The following is a 17,941-nucleotide window of genomic DNA, read 5'->3' on the forward strand; positions in this document are numbered from 1 at the left end:
CGAAGGATCTCGCTAACCGCTGAACCGATCGGGTTCTCCTTAACAGGGTAGCTTCTCATAGGTCTCGGGAAGGTTTATAACTATCTTGGGGGAGGGTACCACCACCCTTCCAAGAGAAATCATAAAAAATCGAGAAAAAAAATTTAATATTTTAGAGACTTAAACGCAACATAAAGAGGTATTGTAGAGACTTGAAAGCAACATAAGAAGGTATCGTAGAGACTTGAACAAAAAAAACATTTAAAGTGTCTTTAGGGGCATGGCCTCTTGTTATGAACAAAGTAGTGGATAAAATAAGGGTTCCATTAAGACAATGAATCAAATGGTGCCTCGTAGGCTATTTAGTTCCATAGATTTAATTCGTAATAACTGTTAGATAACCTCATGGAATAACAAGTTAAATTTAAACTTCATTACTAGGTTAAAAAACACATACACCAAATTTATTGATAAAACATTTAAAAATTAATTACAATTTTTCTATTAAAGGTTAAAATTCGATTTCAAAGTTTAAGAAGCTAAATATACTCTATAATTTATTGTTTGTTCTTAAATTTGATTATTAGTAAAGCAGCTTCTCTAAATCTAGTTTATGCCTGTATATTTTACCAACATCACTTGCTAATGTGCTAATGTCGTATGGGCGAGTTGCACCTGGACTGAACAGTCAACTTGTCAACTCAAGGCCAGACTCTTGGTCCTTCACCTCATACCCGTGGTACAGTACATTACAGACAACCAACTCTCTGTGATGCACGACCCTTGTCTGATAAGTCCTAACTGAGCATGGTAACGAGTTGCGCCTGTTTTGGGCCAAGGCATTCCCCCCACTCTAACTATTTACGTCGCGCATCTGACATAGTAACAGTGGGAATCATTTTTAACGTCTTTAGTTATGTCGCGGTGTCGGACCGAGATTCGAACATAACACCTTCCCGACGACGAGCGGATGAGCTACGTGTTGAGCCACGGTCGCGGGTACCACCAACTTCACTTAATTACCAGGCAAAATTAGTTCATTGTTGATTACCAAATAGTTTAATGTGTATTGTTCATGTTTGGGCCGCATTTAAAATGTTTTAAATTTTCTTTTTAAAATCTTATCGGCTTGTTGTGGATGCGGGTTTTATGGACATACAGTTCCTTGATTTTTACTGTCTGCAAGCTAAATTAAAGGCTTTTAATCCCTCATCTATGGCTAAAAAATATCGCTACTCTTGACTTAATCTTCCTTGTCAAAATTAAATGATTTTCTTCTTAACCATTCTGAAGCATTCTTCTTACTCCTTAAATATAGCAAAAAGATTATTTCCTTAGAACTTTATTTTCTAGTTACGTTTAATTATTTCTGATTCGATAAGAGAAAATGTTATAATCATTCTTTTTATTTGAAATGGCGATTTTTTAGACCAACACAATGTAAATTTATGAATAAAACCAATGGTTATCAATTTAGAAAATGTCTGTTCTGACTTTTTAAGAAATATTTCTTTTGATTATAAAATTTGAATAATTTGCTGAGCTTAGCTTTTGTGAATGTTTTCGTCCTTGTTAAACCTAACCTTGTGCAGTACAAAGTAGCGAAGCTGATCTTCTATGCTCATGCTTTCTGAAAATAATGTATTGTTATGAATAATCTATGTCAATCTATATATTTGTCTATTTAGTTATATGTTTGTCTGTATTTATGTTTGAATGTTTGAATGTCTGTCTGCCTGTCTTTCTGTCTGTCTATCTATCTATCTATCTTTCTTTTTATCTATCTATCTATCTATATATTTACCTGTAAGGCCTGGGGGATGGAGTAAAAGACAGGATAACATTCGAACTTTTTTCTGCCAAGACATCTCCCTCTTTTATTTCTTTGATTTCTTCAGCATCTTTCTCCTGAACCTGTTCAGTGTTCATATCACATGATGATTATTGTCTATAGAAGTTTAGCTACTCTATTAGTGAGCATATCATTCAATCCTTTAGTAATTCTGCTCTCTATTTGGTTCTCTCTCATGTTTTAATGTTAAACATTTTATGGTTACCGACCAACAGACTAACACGGATGAGTTTAAGAGTAGCTTTGCTACTAACAAATATAAAGGTAAGTTTATAACAAAGCTATACAAAAGCTGTATTATAAAGTATTTGATTTTTATAAATAAAAATATTGTAATAAAATCACGAAACCTTCTCAAATAGAACAACCATCTTTAGGTTTGTATTGCAGCTTACATTATACTACACTAGTTGCTTTGTCTCTAGTCTTTAGCCTTAAACCACGTGACCCAAAGACCATTATAAATCTTCCTGAAAACAACCTATTCGGACCAGCAATTTTCGAAATATTAAGTATCAATAAAATCTTAGAAAAAAAAGGAGATAAGTAAAAATATTTTTTAATTGTTTGTCATATACTTTAATTCAAGTTTGTCATATATGGACGTACTAGTACTACATCCGTATTTTTGGCAAAATTATTCAATGTTAATTATACCTGATTCAGTGAATTTAATTCCTTTTTGTCCATTTCTTGAATATTTTCTTGCTGAGGTTCTTGCACAGTAAACAGTGTGATTAAAAAACATGTTAAATTGTGAAAAATTCTTATGTTGATTAAACCGAAATCAATGTTAAGTTAAAAACAAATTATATCCTTGATAATTTTGAGCCTACACAGTAGTGAAGATACTACATATTCAATGTATGTCCTTAAGTCACAAAAAGCCGATTATATCTTCCTTTATTTATTGCATGTTTTTCAAAATTTAAAACAAAATATATTTACAATAAAAAAAATCATGTGCGCAACATGCGATGCTACATCCTCAGATGATGCAGTTTTTTTAAAGAGTTTAACAGTTTTTATTTGAGTGATTCTTTCGATAACAGCTTAAAGCCATGACATATATTTTTTTGGTAAAAAGCATATTCTAGTCAGAACAGACAGACCAACCATTCAACTTTATTTATATTTTTTTGGAATCACCCTGGGTTAAATGCTGTTGTTTTTGTAGTTGTTGTTGTTGCTGAGGCAACACTAGTTTGTGTTGACCGCTGGACTTGCGCAGAAGACACCTGGATCTGCGCCTGAACAGAATATTTTCTGTAAAATTGTGTGTATAATTAAGAACAGTTTGACTTAAATAGCGCATTTGTCTGGACAATAACATAAAACTTACCCATAAAAAATACACGAAAAAAATTACCCTCTTTATTATAGTTAAGAAAAATATTTTCCAGAAGTAGCGAAAAAAAAATCAACATTTTTTACAGAGCACTAGAAAGATTAGGATTAACTTTATTCGATGTTTTGATTGGAGAATTTTTCTTTATTATTATTGTTTTTCAGTTCGAATTTTCTAAAAAAAATGTTAAAAACACAATTAAAAACATTGTAAAAATACATTTAAGACCTAGTCTTCGTAGGAATCGCTAAAACTTTCTATTGCTTGTAAAAATGTTAATGTTTCCACTACTAACAAAAAAAATGTATGATGTTAAACCCAAGGGTAAAAAAATCGCTGCTTCGGTTAACAGTATTAATTTTTTTTGTTAGTAGTGTAAATATAACCTCAATCAACGCCAAATCTACTTTAATTGATAAACAAATCTAAATCAAGGTAAATTTTCCTTTCATCTAAAAAGTAAAACATAATACTTTCAGCAAATTTTTTACAAGTAAACCCCGAACAAACATATTATGCAAATCTGAATTTTAAAAATAGCAGCTTTATTATTCATTTAGGATGATTTTACAATAAATATGAAATGTAGATGCCTCTTTTGGTTACAAAATTCCACTGTTATTTTTTAATTAATCAGCACCAATAAAGCACAAGATCTCAAAAACAGCATTTGGGGGAAATACTGGTGAACAAACATATTATGCAAATCCAAAACAAAGCCAAAAAAAAGGTTTTTTGGCACTTTTCTCCTCTTTTAAAGATTGATTATGATAAAATAATAATTTTTAAGGGATTTATGCATTAATTATTATGAAATATAGTATAAGGTAGAAATTAATGATTTTTCTAAATAAGAAATGTTTGAAAAAAATAAATTCGACCCCTATCACTTTAGAGGACAGCTGCTGACCCCCAGTCTTATGGATGAACCTAAATACATGTTAAAGATAAAATTACCCTGAAAATTATACAAAAATATTTTTTGGTGTGTTGAAAAAATCTATTTTAAAATCTTGATTTTGAGGATGATGACCTTTAAGATGCCTCTATTGGTGGTGATGGTGAGCCAAATGTTATCAAAGTGCATGTCCATGATGACAACTTATATATTAAACTATGATCCAATTTTTGTAGTTATAGCATCCTCCAGCCCAGCATTATTAAAAAAGAAAAGAATTGCAATTTTATTTACTTCAATTCATAAGGTGAATACCGTAGTTTTTAGAAGATATTTCTTGTTGGAAGGCTCCATTGGAGGCTGCTATGACTACAAAAAATGGTACATAGGTTAATAGACAAGTTGTTGTAATGGGCATGTACTTAGATTACATTTGGCTCACCATCACCACCAACAGGAGCATCTGAAAGGTCATCATCCTCAAAATCAAGATTTTAAAATGAATTTTTTTAACACATAAAAAAACATTTTTGTATACTTTACAGCGTAATTTTTATCTTTAACATGTATTTAGGTTCATCCATAAGACCGGGGGTCAGCAGCTGTCCTCTAAAGTGATAGGGATCGAATTTATTTTTTTCAAACATTTCTTATTTAGAAAAATCATTAATTTCTACCTTATACTATATTTCATAAAAATTAATGCATAAATCCCTTAAAAAAATATTATTTTATCATAATCAATCTTTAAAAGAGGAGAAAAGTGCCAAAAAACCTTTTTTTGCTTTGTTTTGGATTTGTATAATATGTTTGTTCACCAGTATTTCCCCCAAATGCTGTTTTTGAGATCTTGTGCTTTATTGGTGCTGATTAATTAAAAAATAACAGTGAAATTTTGTAACTAAAAGAGGCATCTACATTTCATATTTATTGTAAAATCATCCTAAATGAATAATAAAGCTGCTATTTTGAAAATTCAGATTTGCATAATATGTTTGTTCAGGGTTTAGTATAAATAACTTATTGTGGGCCAAATGCTTATCAAAGTCTCTAACGCTGTATAAGCGATCCTTGATGACAGAGATACAAAATTGTTACCTAGTAAGTTCAGGAGGTTGATTTTCAGTAGTGCACACGGGATTCATCTGTATGCTTAACTCAACATTGCGATCTGGAGATCTAGACTGTGGTCTATTCACAAAAAAAACAGGATTACAACATTTTCTAACAAATTTGAATACAAATATTGGATGGGTGTGGAGTGGTGAAATAAAAAAAATTCTTTACACAAATTTCAACATTAAAGATAAAATATTACTTTAGAATAATATATTAACGAAAAAGGTGTCACAGTAACCATTTAGTTCAGGCTAAAAAAGGAGAATCTACTATGTTATATATATTTTATAATTTAGAAAATGTTATTTTCCTTGAAGTTATAGCTCGTCTTCTTCTTTGATTAGATAGAGATCTTACTCTTCTCTCAGTCATAAGGCTGTGGACAGCACCTGGGTGCAATAGTATGCTTCTTTGGGCATTTACATCCTTGTTAGATAAACAAACAATAAGGAGATCAACAAATCAAATATGTTAAGACATACGAACATTAACAAATATTTATTTATAACGCATTCGCTATTCCACATAATTTAGAAATCTAAAAGGAAAATTCAAAATTATCTTAAAGAAGGATGCTTAATAAGGAATTCTTAAATTTTAGGACTTTATTATATAACATTGTACTAAATCATCCTAGGAATCAATGATTAAAAATCAAGATAATATGATATCATATAAAAAAATGCAAAAAATCATCATAATAAAAATAGAAATTTGAACTTTTTGGTAATGATCATAGAGTTGCTACACTCTCCAAATTGTTTCAGAAATCATCTGTATTTTAGAGGGATAAAATTTTATTTAGAAAAATAGACCCAATCAACACCTGTCTAGGACTAGCTTACATATAACGTTCAGTGATCATACTGAAACAAGGATGACAACATCCATAAAAGCGAAGCTCTAAAACTGAATAATCAGAATATAGATGTATAAAATCGAAACAAATTGTAAGTGAATTTGTTGAAAAACTACTTAAATACAGGATATTGTTCAAGAACATACTTACATTTTTAGGACTTGATTATAGAGATGCTTCGCTTATAACATTGTACTTTGTTGTCCTAGGAATCAGTATTCCAAAAATCAGATCAATCGGATAATTTTATCACATAAAGATTTGTTGTTAAAAAAGTAAGTATCAACATGTTTAAAATGGATGTACGGACATTCTTGAAACGATTAAAGAGTTTCTACGCTTTCTAAATCGTACCTAACTACTACAGGAATCACCATGAAAAGTTAGGACAATTCTAACCTGTTTAAATTAACGAAAAGAGCTAACTGTCTGTGACGTACTGACACTGGACAGACCGACCCTAAGTATAGAAAAGCTTCGCTTTTAAAAACAAACACACACCCAATTACTAGCAATTCAGAAATTTAATGCCACTCACCTTATTTAGTTGAGGGTCGATATCCAATTCTGGAGAATCCTAGAAAAGCATTTAAATGTAAATTTAAACCTTGATCAGATACTTTATTTCAATGTTTATAGTTGGAAAAAGTCTATAATGTTCTGTAATAAATATTTGGGATCAAGACGCATGTAAGAAGAATTTTTCTTTTAATTTTCAGCCGAACGGTCGGCTGCACAGCTGGTATCATAAGATTTAATTTTACAAGAATATCTACAATCACATAACTCAGAAAAAGCAAACAGAAGTGCGCGGCTAAAGAAAGCGTTCATAAAATCTATGAACTGTTTAAGTCCTGTATTTTTGAGAAGATTCTTATTTCTTGGATGGTTTTAGGCTATTTTATATCCAAACAAAATCTTAGAGGGTTTTAAGCTTTTTTTTTGCATGTTATCTTCCCAAGGTGCCCCTATGTTAAAAGTAGAAATAAATACATTAATTTAATCAAAACCATTTTTATTTATACTTGTAAAGTGTGGAAAGCGAATCTTTATAGAACCCGTTTTGTGTTTTAAAACCTGGAGGTCAAATGCAGAGTCTGGTTGACAGAAAGTATGGTAATACTGGGCTAGGTAGGTCAGAATTGAAAATCTAAACAAATAAATCACATATAGCTAATCAAAGACAAAGTGGTATGAAAATATAATTCAAGTAGAAAATATTGTAGCCATAATGATTATTTCCATCCTCTGAAATTTTTCCAATGTCCTCTTACTACAAAATAAAATCTTCACTTTACTTTATTATGATATTCTATAATATAAAGTAGAACGATGTCTGTCTGTCTAAAGCTTAAGATCTCAGTAACCACTGCACCGATTGGTCTCAGGTTTTCTTCAGGTATATACCTTCTGGTGCTGTGATCGTTTTAAGCTATTTTCTTGGGAATGTGGGACAACCCCCCCCCCCAAAAAAAAATGCCCCCCCCCAATTTTTTTCTTTTTAAAACTAAAATCAAACTAACCCTCCACCTCAAATTGCAATAACTTAATTTTAGAATAATTTTTACCGCAGCTACTCGAAAACAAATTATACCTGTCAGGTGTTTGTGTTTTCAGAAGGTCTTCAACATCAAGCAGGCGGGGAATTCCAAGGTTACACTCTGCTATCTCAAAAGCTAACTCCAAATTTCTAATTTAATATATTGAAAAACAATAATAAAATTTATAGTTAAGATAGACACAATCTTATTTAGATTCGTAAAGGTTAAAACAGTATGCTGTACGTTAATAATATGTTTCTCTTCAAAAATAAATGTAAACTTAATTAACCTTTTCTTTTTTTAAGGTTAGAGCTAACGTCGCTGGGGATGGGGATTCTTACCGGTAAATGATAAAAAACCAACTTACAATAGTTTTGTCTTGTAAAAACCACCTATTTACAAAGGTTTAATTATGGGGAAAAAGGGATAAAATAATGTTTAGCTTTACAAAAATTTAAAACAGAATTAAAAGAGAAAACTTATAACTTTCACAAATAATTGTTCAAAGTAAAAAATAACAAGGATGACAACATCCATAAAAGCTTGAAATGGAAGGACAAACGAACATTAACACTTGTAGAGTGTAAGAACTGAATAAACTGAATATTAATGCATATGTCTATACAAAATTATAAGTAAATTTGAAGCAAAACTAATTAAATACATGTTACTGTTTAAGGACATACTGACGTATTTGAAAAATTTGTTGTCAAAAAAGTAAAAAATCAGCTTCTTTTAAATCGACGCAAGGACTTTCTGGTAACGATTATAGAGTTGCTGCACTTTCTAAGTCGTACCTAACCGTTATAGGAATCAGCACGCAAAGTTTGAAATCAATAGGACAATTCTAACCAGTTTAAATTAACGGAAAGAGCTAACTGTAACAGACAGACGAAATTGCGGACTTACCCTAATTATAGAAAAGCTTCGCTTTTAAAATTATACCCTTTCCAGTCCTTTTGGTTGAGAGTTGTGATATCAATGAGATCCGGCCTGTATCTGTAAAAAAATATGTGAAATAGTAGCGAAGCTTTCGAAATGATCTAAACATGTAGACATGAATTAGAAGAGAGAATCAGAGAAAGAGAGAAAGAAAAATGTTTTTTTGCATAGCAAAAATTAGCAATAGAAAGGATAAAATAGAGATAAATTATACATGATTGCTAAAAAATCAAGAAACTAGAATATATTTTTTTCCATGCAAAATTTATTAATTCATCAGAAGCTTATAATAAACATCAAATCTATAAATGACACATTTCTTTCAGTCTTACTTAGATATATTTTCTATAAAATGTCAAGGAAATTAAAATGTCATGTCAAAAGAAATAAATGCCACATTAAAATTGATGAACAACATGTTTTTTCTTTGTTTTTTCATAATTTTTGTGTGAATTAAACTGAGTTGCATAAATTATTTGCAAATAATAACACATTCTTTTTATGCTCACCTATTAGTTCTTTTAAAATTAAGATGAGAGGAGAAGTGGGTAAGAAAATTCCTTAAAAAAGAAATGGATAATCCCCCATTTTTATGACGCCACATGGCTGATTTTTGAGCCCTTTGTATAATTACCCTCTTCATTTTAAGAAAATTATGTATTACTACTGCGCAACATATAGGGAGTACAAAAGAATTAAAGTAAGAAATATGATAAATAGCTTACAAATGCTAATAACTGTACAAAAATACGCAAAAATTCAAGAACCTTTGAATAAGGGCACAGAAGCCGATACCATCCCTCCATGAAGTTGTCAGATTCTTTATCTCCACCCCTGAACCATCCAAGGACCTCCTGCACCATTCCTGTTGAACACAGTAATAGTGTCTGACTGATTATGACGTAACAAAAAAAATTAGCCAATGAGAGGCCGTTATTGACCAATGGTAAAATTTATAGTGGCCTCTCATTGGCTATTTTTTTGTTACGTTTTTTGTATTATTCCATCCGTAGCGGCTGATTAGAAATTAAAGGGTCCTTCTTTTAGTCATTCTATTTCCCCCCGGTACAAAAAGAGTAGATTTTCAAAAAATTGTATTAATAAATGTATGTTTGACTTAAACACAACCTTTGATTAAATACAATTAAAAACTTAATACTTTGATTTTGCCATAAAATACAAGAAATCCTTATGTAAAGAGGCATAATAGATGTACGTCAGTTTCTTTTTAACAATAAAACTAGCGGTTTCGCCCCTAGCCTCTTTAAAAAAATTGGAGCTGCAACCACTAATTTTGAACTGATTTTTAAAAAAAATGTGGGGATTTTTTTGTTTTTTGGGGGGTTTTAGGTGTCCCACCCCCCAAGAAAATAGCCTTAAACTACTACAGGACCAGAAGGTATATTCTCTGAAGAGTAGAATCAAATCAGTTCAGTGGATGAGATCTTAAGGGACGGATGCACAGACGGACAGTCATCATTCTATTTTTTATTATAGATATCGCTTTTAAACTAAATGTAACATCTTTAGTTTTTTAAATTTGAATAATTCTAAATGTTGGTCTCGTATATGCTGAACATTAATTAAGATTAACGACTCTTTATATCTTTTCAAGGATAACAAGTTGATATAAAGGAATTGGTATGTGTAGTTTTTATTGGAATTGGGACTTCAACAAGGATGATTTAAAATATAGGTGGCCTATACAATTTTGAGCTGTTCTAAATTTTAGGCCCGTCCGTACTTTTCCCTAATTCTAGAAAGGTTAGTATTGTCCTATCGACTTCAAACTTGGCATGATAAGCTAGGTACAATTTATTCGGATAGACTGTACAAATAGAATAGCAGCTGTACTTACAAGATAACCACTGAACAAATATCAAAACCGGAAAACATTTACATGAAATCCGATGATTTTAAACAACAAACGTAATCAAATCTATAACTGGCGAAGTATTGGAAAAAAGAAGAGTATATTATTAAAAGAGGAAATTAAGAAAAACATAAAATAGATTTACATAAACTAAAAATAAAATTACTAAATTAATCATGAAACCCATTGAGCTCAAGTAGTTTTACGTTGTACCAAACGCAGTAACATACCCTAATTATAGGGTAGACACTGCGCTACTTGTTTGTTAAAACCTAAACTATATAGTAGCCACGCTGATGCTTGCTAACCTCTAAAGCTTGAACTCCTGTTAGGGTCATTTTGGTTGTACTTGTGCTAAATGTTATTGTTGATGTGTTTCCAGTCTTAGTGATATGTCTTATTCAGGTCCATTTTTATTCTGAAATAATGTTCTACTTGATGTACAAAACAATATTGAATTAATGTTCATAAGCACAATTTGTAAGAACATCTTAAGTTTAAATAAATTGAATAGGCAATTGTTTTATTCTTTTAAATTAAATAATGAATTTTAAAATTTAAAAGAAAATTTGAAATTTTTAAAAGTTTTTTTTGTTAAAAATTATACAATCCAAAATTTAATTTAGACAATAAACAGACATACAGACTACAAATGAACTGTAAAGAAGAAGCTTATAGTTAAAAATTGTGTAATGAATACATAATCTCATTCTGAGTTGACAACCAAATTTTTATATTTTCACCATAACGTTACGGATAAACAGACAAAGTGAGCCAAGCCAAGTGAACACCACACTCTACTACGATAAAGATATGACTGATCCGCCAAATAAAACAACATGTTGGCGAATTTAGTGCCAAAGGAAGAGTTTACATGCCATGGATGAAGTGAGTTCTAGAGTTATTTTTCTCTGCAGAATAACCTAGAGATTAATGCCCTGTGTTAAATGTTACTCTATATATTTTTTTGCTATTTGAACCAAAATACAATGATAGTGAGAGTAAGAATAGAGTCTCGACTTTGCTTGGGATTTAGTGAGAGTTGCTCTTATACAAAACCACACAACTTTTATCAACATTTAAATTTTACCTTTTAATCTAAAACTTTGATTATAAAAAATGCAATGATAAACTTACTTTTTGACAAAATACTTACAATATTTGATCAATTAAAAAAAATTGAAGAAAAAAAACAGATAATATTGTGGGATAACCATTAAGGGTGTAGAAAAGCCTTGTGTTAACCTTCTGACAAAATAATCCTTTTTCCGTCACTCTCTCCCAGAGCAACCGTTCCTTTCCAAATTTTATATTCGGAGGAGGTTTCATTTCGGACAGAAATTTGAATACTGAAAATTTAATTGTTTAATCCTGGTGAAGTCTGTGATAAACTCATCTAGAAATATTTTAGTTGCGAACCCATCCTATAAGTTTTTTTGTCTGTCTGAATGCTTGGTTTGTCCAATTTTTCATGAACATTTAAACATTAAACAATTGCTTTAAAAAGGGATAAGAGGAAGTGATTAAAGCTTTAATTGGCTAAGTGAATGTGTGTTTCAATGACTATTACCAGCCAATTAAGGCATTGGATTTTGTTTAGAATTTAAAAGCTTCCCTACTATAGTAATAAATTCATCCTTCATAATTTTAGTTGCAATATGAAACAGATTTAATTGTTACATTTAACTTGGACAGTTTTTATTATTTAATTGTACGACCTTCGTCTGATAGTTTAATTGAAAGATCCTTCAAGCGTGCTACCTCTTTTAAATAAGCATAAGTATCCTCCCCTAACCAGACTGTCACATGTCTGCCATTGCATTGCAGTAGTAGATAAAAATTTAACATTTAGTGAAACTTAATCAAAACATAATTTTAAAAAGTTTTACTCTAATAAATCAATAGTTATTTCTCGCATCGTATTATAAACGGCTTTCCGCGGATATAGAATGTACAATTATAAGATTAAAACTAGTTTTTTTAGCCTCGAGGTGCCGAAGGCACCGGCTAAAAACATTGTTATATTCGTAGAAAGCTGGATATAATTCGGTGCTAGACATAGTTTTTTCGTATGGATGAGAACCGGTTCCTATCCACCGGATTCGAATGAATACGAGAAATAGTTTTATAAGTTTGTTTTCTTTTCAAATCTTTTTAATAATGACTATCCCCTGTATCTCAGAGTTTACCCAACCCCATAAAAGCTGTTGTCTACTCCTTTCCACAGAATCAGACTTTCTTTCTCTTTTTCTTTTATTACCCAACTGTAGTAAAATACCCCTTCCATTCTGATTGTGTCTGACGTACTATAGGCAATAGACAAAAATTAGAGGTATAACGTTGATTGAAAATAGCATCTATGTCAGGATATATTTAAAATCCAGGAAGTTTGCCTTACCTCTAAAACAGGCGAATTCCTTTGAAATTATTTGCACTTTGAAACAAAAAAAAGGTGTTCCTGGTAACCTAAAATACAATGACTAGAGTTTCCTATGCCATAAAATGCCCTCTGTGTGCCAGAATGAAAAAAAAACCTTTCATAAATTAGTTATATAATGGCCACTATTCTATAAAAGTTTCAGAACTGTTTTATTACTCTACTAAATTTCTTTATTAGAGACCAACGCCCTCTTATTCTATTATTCTCTTTCTCTTCTCTTGCAGCTATGAATCTATCTCTCTTTCCAACGAGACAAGGTCAAAATTCTCTTAACACCCAGAGATATGTACAGATAATCAACGATTTAATTGATTTTAATCAGCTAATGTATATGTAATTGCAAATAAAAAATAAAAGTCAAGCTCTAAAACATTTTTGTCAAAAAAGTTACAAAAATCAATATATTCTAAATGGACGTATGGACTATAATTTTACGATTACAGAGTAGCTACGATTTTAAATCATATCTTACTAATACAAGAATCATCATGCTAAGTTTGAAATCGAACGACAAGAGCTATCTTTTACGTATAGACGGACAAACCGAACCTATTTGTAGAAGGGCTTCGCTTTTAAAAACACCACCAATCAAAACATAATTTAACTCACTAAAATCCCACGGCTGTCCCTGTTATCACCTAGAGTAAGCACACACACACATTTGTGGTTTATGTGCAAAAAAATAAGTGTACAAGTATGTCAAACTTTCAATGTCAGATTGAGGCCTTAAATAAAACATTATTGAATATATATGTGTGTGCATAGAAAATAGTAAAGTACAATCAGAATTTTTCATGGAAATACGTTTAAAGTTTCTTTTTGTATATTATAAAACAAGATCAACAATGAACAAAGTTGGCTCTGTAATAAAAGCTGAACTTTAAAAAAACTAACATCAAATTATTGGTTGTTAAAGGTAGAAATTTATGGCACTAAATAGAAAAAAAATATGATTTGTATATATACAAGGATGACAACATCCATAAGTAGTTCAGGACAATAAATCTTAGATTGAAAAACAAATATAATGATTTATCAGCCAAATTTCAGTGGTTTTAAAAATAAAATAAAAATATTAATATATATGTTGTTGCATGAATGACGGACAGACATGACACAAGTAATCTATCTTTAATAACAGCACAGAAAAAAAAATTCCACGCAACCATTTTTAAAATTAAACCAAAAACACCAAGGATATATTGAAATAAATAAAAACATAAAAGGGAATAAAAAGCTACTTAAAAGCCGTCAGTCATACTGCCATGGATGTTAATAATAATGGAAATATGAACAAGGAAAATCAGAGGTCTAGCTTTAATAGCAGCTGAGTAAAACTAGTTTCCATTTGATTACTAGAATTTTCCAGTAAAATGGCAATATTTTTATTAGTAAAAGCAATTCTAAAATATACATATAAATATACATAATACTTTTGACTTCAAAACTAAGAATAAAGTTAAAACAACACTCTATAATTTTAGAGATAGTTATGGAGAGTTTATCTGAATAATAGTTTATCCACTTTTTATTCTCAAGTATTGACGGACAAAACTTAGAAAGGAAAAGCCGCGTATTTCATAATCCAAAGTATGAAATTTCTATTATTTCTATTACCATCCTCAAGGGCTTACAAAATAGGGTGCCTTAAAATTATTTTCTTGTATAGTGAAATAGATAGACAAAAGAATAAAATTTAAATTTTTTAATTGAAATTTCAAATTGGAGTTCCAATTTTCCTGGAGATTTCAATGGTCTTAACCTGCGGGATCATACCTAGAACCTATACCTGGCCAAAACATATACAGGGTGGGGCAAATAAGACCGGACCAACTTTAAACGACCATAGCGCCAAAACTACTTGACCAATCAGGACGTATGACCACACTATAAAAAGCTTAGGTAATGACCTTTAAGCCAAACAAAATCTTTGGACGTAGATGGACGTGTACAACGAGCTGGCCGCGCATATGTTCAACAAGGCAGATTCCAAATGCGCCGGTGGTTTAATCTAAATTCTCGACTAGGGCCCACTAAATCTGACCTCAGCCCATCTGTAGGTGAGGTAGAGTTATGCAACTTGCTGGGGATACTGTAAGTAAGACACTAGAAAAGACTAGAGCTCTCTATCTGAAATGGCTTGGCCGTAGTACTCCAGCAAAGTGAAACGGGGCAGATTTTGAGATGTAAAAAACGTCAAAAACCGTGAAAATTTCTCGGTTCTTGACTTTAGGGACACATATTAAACTTAAAAACTAATTTAAGACTATGGGTTGCGCTAACAACCCTAGCTGAAACTTCATGCCATTTCTAAAAAGGTAAAGAACGTCGTTCTAGCTCAACTGTGGTCCAAATAAGAGCCTCCGCGTATAAGGGTAGCTTGGGCGAATTTGGACCCTGCGGTTACTCACGTTTTTAAGGAAATGTGGCCTCTAAGCAGCCCGATCTTAATTCAATGGACTTTTGGTTTGATTGCAAATGTGGCAGCCATAAGTGGCTATTTTAACACATTATGACTATATTCTCAACCATTGATACCAAAACATCATAAATACACCTAAATAACATCTAAATACTAATGCTTAATCTCTCTATGGAGCCTCAACCCTGCGGGGATTCCTTCCAAAACATTTTAAAAAATTAACAGCAAATTGATTGCACCCTATTCCTGGAGGACAACGCATGATTTTCCATTTATTTTTCTTTCAAGGTTAAACATTATGTTCTACACATGAAATAAATTATACAAATTGAAAACCTGACCTACTTTTCTTAACCAGAAAAAGAGAGTTAGAGAGATAGAGAGAAAGAGAGAGAGAGAGAGAGAGAGAGAGAGAGAGAGAGAGAGAGAGAGAGAGAGAGAGAGAGAGAGAGAGAGAGAGAGAGAGAGAGAAAAAGAGAGAAAAAGAGAGAGAGATAGTGAAAGAAAGAGAGAGAGAGAGAGAGAGAAAAAAAAAAGAGAGAAAAAGAGAGAAAATGAGAGAGAGATAGTGAAAGAAAGAGAGAGGAAGCATTACTGGGAGAAAATGTTAGCGTAGAATATAAATAAGGCTGCCTCTTTAAACATTAGAATTAAAATAGACCTGAAACCTTTCAATCTTACAAAGTTACAATGTACTGAATTTCTATATATAACTGTACTCTATAAATTTCTTTCACACTGTATGTTTCACATATATCAAAAAACAAACACAAGTAATCTATCTATAATACAAAGCAGAATAAAGCTTAAGATCACGGTAACCTATAAACTGATTGTGCTTTACTATTCAGATAATAGAGCTACAGATCCTGTGGTGGTTTTAAGCTATTTTCTTGGTGGGTTGGGTCATCCCTATCCCTTAAAACAAGGAAAAAAATGAAAATTCTTTAGCGATTACCTACAGACCGACAACTATGTTGTATATTAGACATTCATTGGTCAGCAGAATATGCAAACTAAAAAACAAACTGTTTATCTGAAGCAGCAGCCGAGTAATTCACATTTTCCCATTGGAAAAAGAAATGTAAAGAGATGTTGTTATCTCTTATGTTTGTCTAATGTTATATTGCAAAGAATAAGAGCCATTTCAATAATGAGTACAATGCGTACTTTTTATGTCTCCTTTCTTACTTAGTTTTTACATTTAGATTTTGCTTGGGATATCTTAATGGACAAACAAACACTTAAAAACACATACTTAAAAAAAATTTAATTTTTTTTTAATTAATCAAACATCAAATAAGTTGCTTATGTCAAAATGTATTTCACAGGGATGTGGTACAAAATATGTTCAGGGAGGTAGGGGACACTGGGAAACGTTATGTTATTCGTTCGTTAAAAAACTTTGGCAAAACTAATAGTTTTTTAACCAATAATTTTGATATACAGAAGAGGTACCTTTTTATCCTCATTGGGGATGAACATCAATTTATCGTCCATAGTCTTAGTCATATCCGATAGAATCTCTAACAGTTTCTGTCTGTCTGTATAAAGGTTGATAAATGTCTTGTAAGCAGATGGAAAGAAAATTACATATCAGGAAAGTTTAGTATTGGTCCTGGGCATGCTTTTGGATATTCAGAGTGGTCGAAATTAAGGAACAGGACTTCTAAGTAAGTGAAATGGCTCCAATTAAAAACCATCCAAAAGATTTCTGCGAGGAAAAAAATGGTCGTCGAATTGTAGCTGAGTAGAAATTGGTAAATTTTCTTTATAAAGATATTTATATGTTTAAAAAATTTGGGGCGTGGAAGAAAAAAGGAAGGGAAGGGGAATTGTTAGTCAATGGGAGAGAGAGATAAAAATCATCAAATTGATCAGACTATTTTTTTTATTTTAATGAATAGTGAAAATAAATTAGTCTAAATCAGAAACAATGTAAAAGTTTTGCTCATTTACTTGTTTCTCTATACTAATACCTTTTTATCCGCAAAAAGTTAATATAAAATAAGGTATAAATCATGCAACTGTCCGTGTAAACTGAAAAACAAGGTTGATATTAAATTTTAATGAAATAACACAAAAACACTTTTCAATCCATCTTGTTATCATGACATTTATTAATAGTGTTCAAAAGCAATGTTACTCTATTTTTAAAAGTGAAGCTTTTCTATGATTAGGTTCGGTACGTACGTCCGTACGTCACGGAAAGTTAGCTCTTTTCGTTAATTTAAACAGGTTAGAAGTGTCCTATCGATTCCAAACTTATTTAGGTACGATTTAGAAAGCGTAGCAACTCTTTAATCGTTACCAGAATGTAAATTTTTAACAATAAAATTATTCGATTGATCTGATTTTTGGAATACTGATTCCTAGGACAAGTACAATGTTATAAGCGAGGCATCTCTATAATCAAGTCATAAATATCTTAGTATGTCACAATTTACTTACAATTTGTTTCGATTTTATACATTTTTATTCTAATTATTCAGTTCTGACACTCCACTCCACTCCAATTAATGTTCGTTTATCCTACCATTTCAGAGCTTCGCTTTTATAGATGTTGACATCCTTATTCTATATTATCTATCTATCTATCCAAAATCTATCTAGCAATTTTAGTAATTTTAAAACTCACAAAAGTATTTAGATATTGATTTTAATAAAT

At 31.2% G+C, this 17,941-nt stretch overlaps 2 protein-coding genes across 2 annotated transcripts; both read right to left on the reverse strand.

The window, feature by feature from the left end:
* Positions 1-997: 997 nt before the first annotated feature.
* LOC145330563 (uncharacterized) lies at positions 998-5,270 on the reverse strand. Its single transcript, XM_080175181.1, has 6 exons — positions 5,176-5,270; positions 2,981-3,081; positions 2,489-2,547; positions 1,784-1,893; positions 1,563-1,609; positions 998-1,286 (listed from the first exon to the last, which is right to left on the reverse strand). Exons 1-6 carry the CDS (start codon positions 5,220-5,222, stop codon positions 1,258-1,260), a joined length of 393 nt encoding a protein of 130 aa, XP_080031307.1. The 5' UTR covers positions 5,223-5,270; the 3' UTR covers positions 998-1,257.
* A 211-nt stretch (positions 5,271-5,481) lies between these two features.
* On the reverse strand, positions 5,482-10,825 carry LOC145330463 (MICAL-like protein 1). Its single transcript, XM_080175096.1, has 7 exons — positions 10,720-10,825; positions 9,306-9,403; positions 8,542-8,595; positions 7,650-7,745; positions 7,133-7,205; positions 6,594-6,632; positions 5,482-5,622 (listed from the first exon to the last, which is right to left on the reverse strand). Exons 1-7 carry the CDS (start codon positions 10,747-10,749, stop codon positions 5,482-5,484), a joined length of 531 nt encoding a protein of 176 aa, XP_080031222.1. The 5' UTR covers positions 10,750-10,825.
* Positions 10,826-17,941: the final 7,116 nt, after the last annotated feature.

Source organism: Acartia tonsa, chromosome 10, assembly GCF_053477335.1.
Source record: "Acartia tonsa isolate MP-2025a chromosome 10, ASM5347733v1, whole genome shotgun sequence".
NCBI classification, from domain to species: Eukaryota; Metazoa; Arthropoda; class Copepoda; order Calanoida; family Acartiidae; genus Acartia; species Acartia tonsa.

What these genes read in the sequence shown, in the direction of transcription:
- LOC145330563 (XM_080175181.1), bottom strand. Translation starts at nt 5,222, where the DNA reads ATGAATCCCGTGTGCACTACTGAAAATCAACCTCCTGAACTTACTAG. An exon ending in CCATCCCCCAGGCCTTACAG is followed by an intron (nt 1,610 to 1,783) that starts GTAAATATATAG and finishes CATTATTTTCAG; the next exon opens with AAAGCATGAGCATAGAAGAT. An exon ending in GCTACTTTGTACTGCACAAG is followed by an intron (nt 1,287 to 1,562) that starts GTTAGGTTTAAC and finishes GCTATATTTAAG; the next exon opens with GAGTAAGAAGAATGCTTCAG.
- LOC145330463 (XM_080175096.1), bottom strand. Translation starts at nt 10,749, where the DNA reads ATGACCCTAACAGGAGTTCAAGCTTTAGAG. An exon ending in AACCAAAAGGACTGGAAAGG is followed by an intron (nt 7,746 to 8,541) that starts GTATAATTTTAA and finishes ATATTAAATTAG; the next exon opens with AAATTTGGAGTTAGCTTTTG. An exon ending in AAAACACAAACACCTGACAG is followed by an intron (nt 7,206 to 7,649) that starts GTATAATTTGTT and finishes TTATTTGTTTAG; the next exon opens with ATTTTCAATTCTGACCTACC.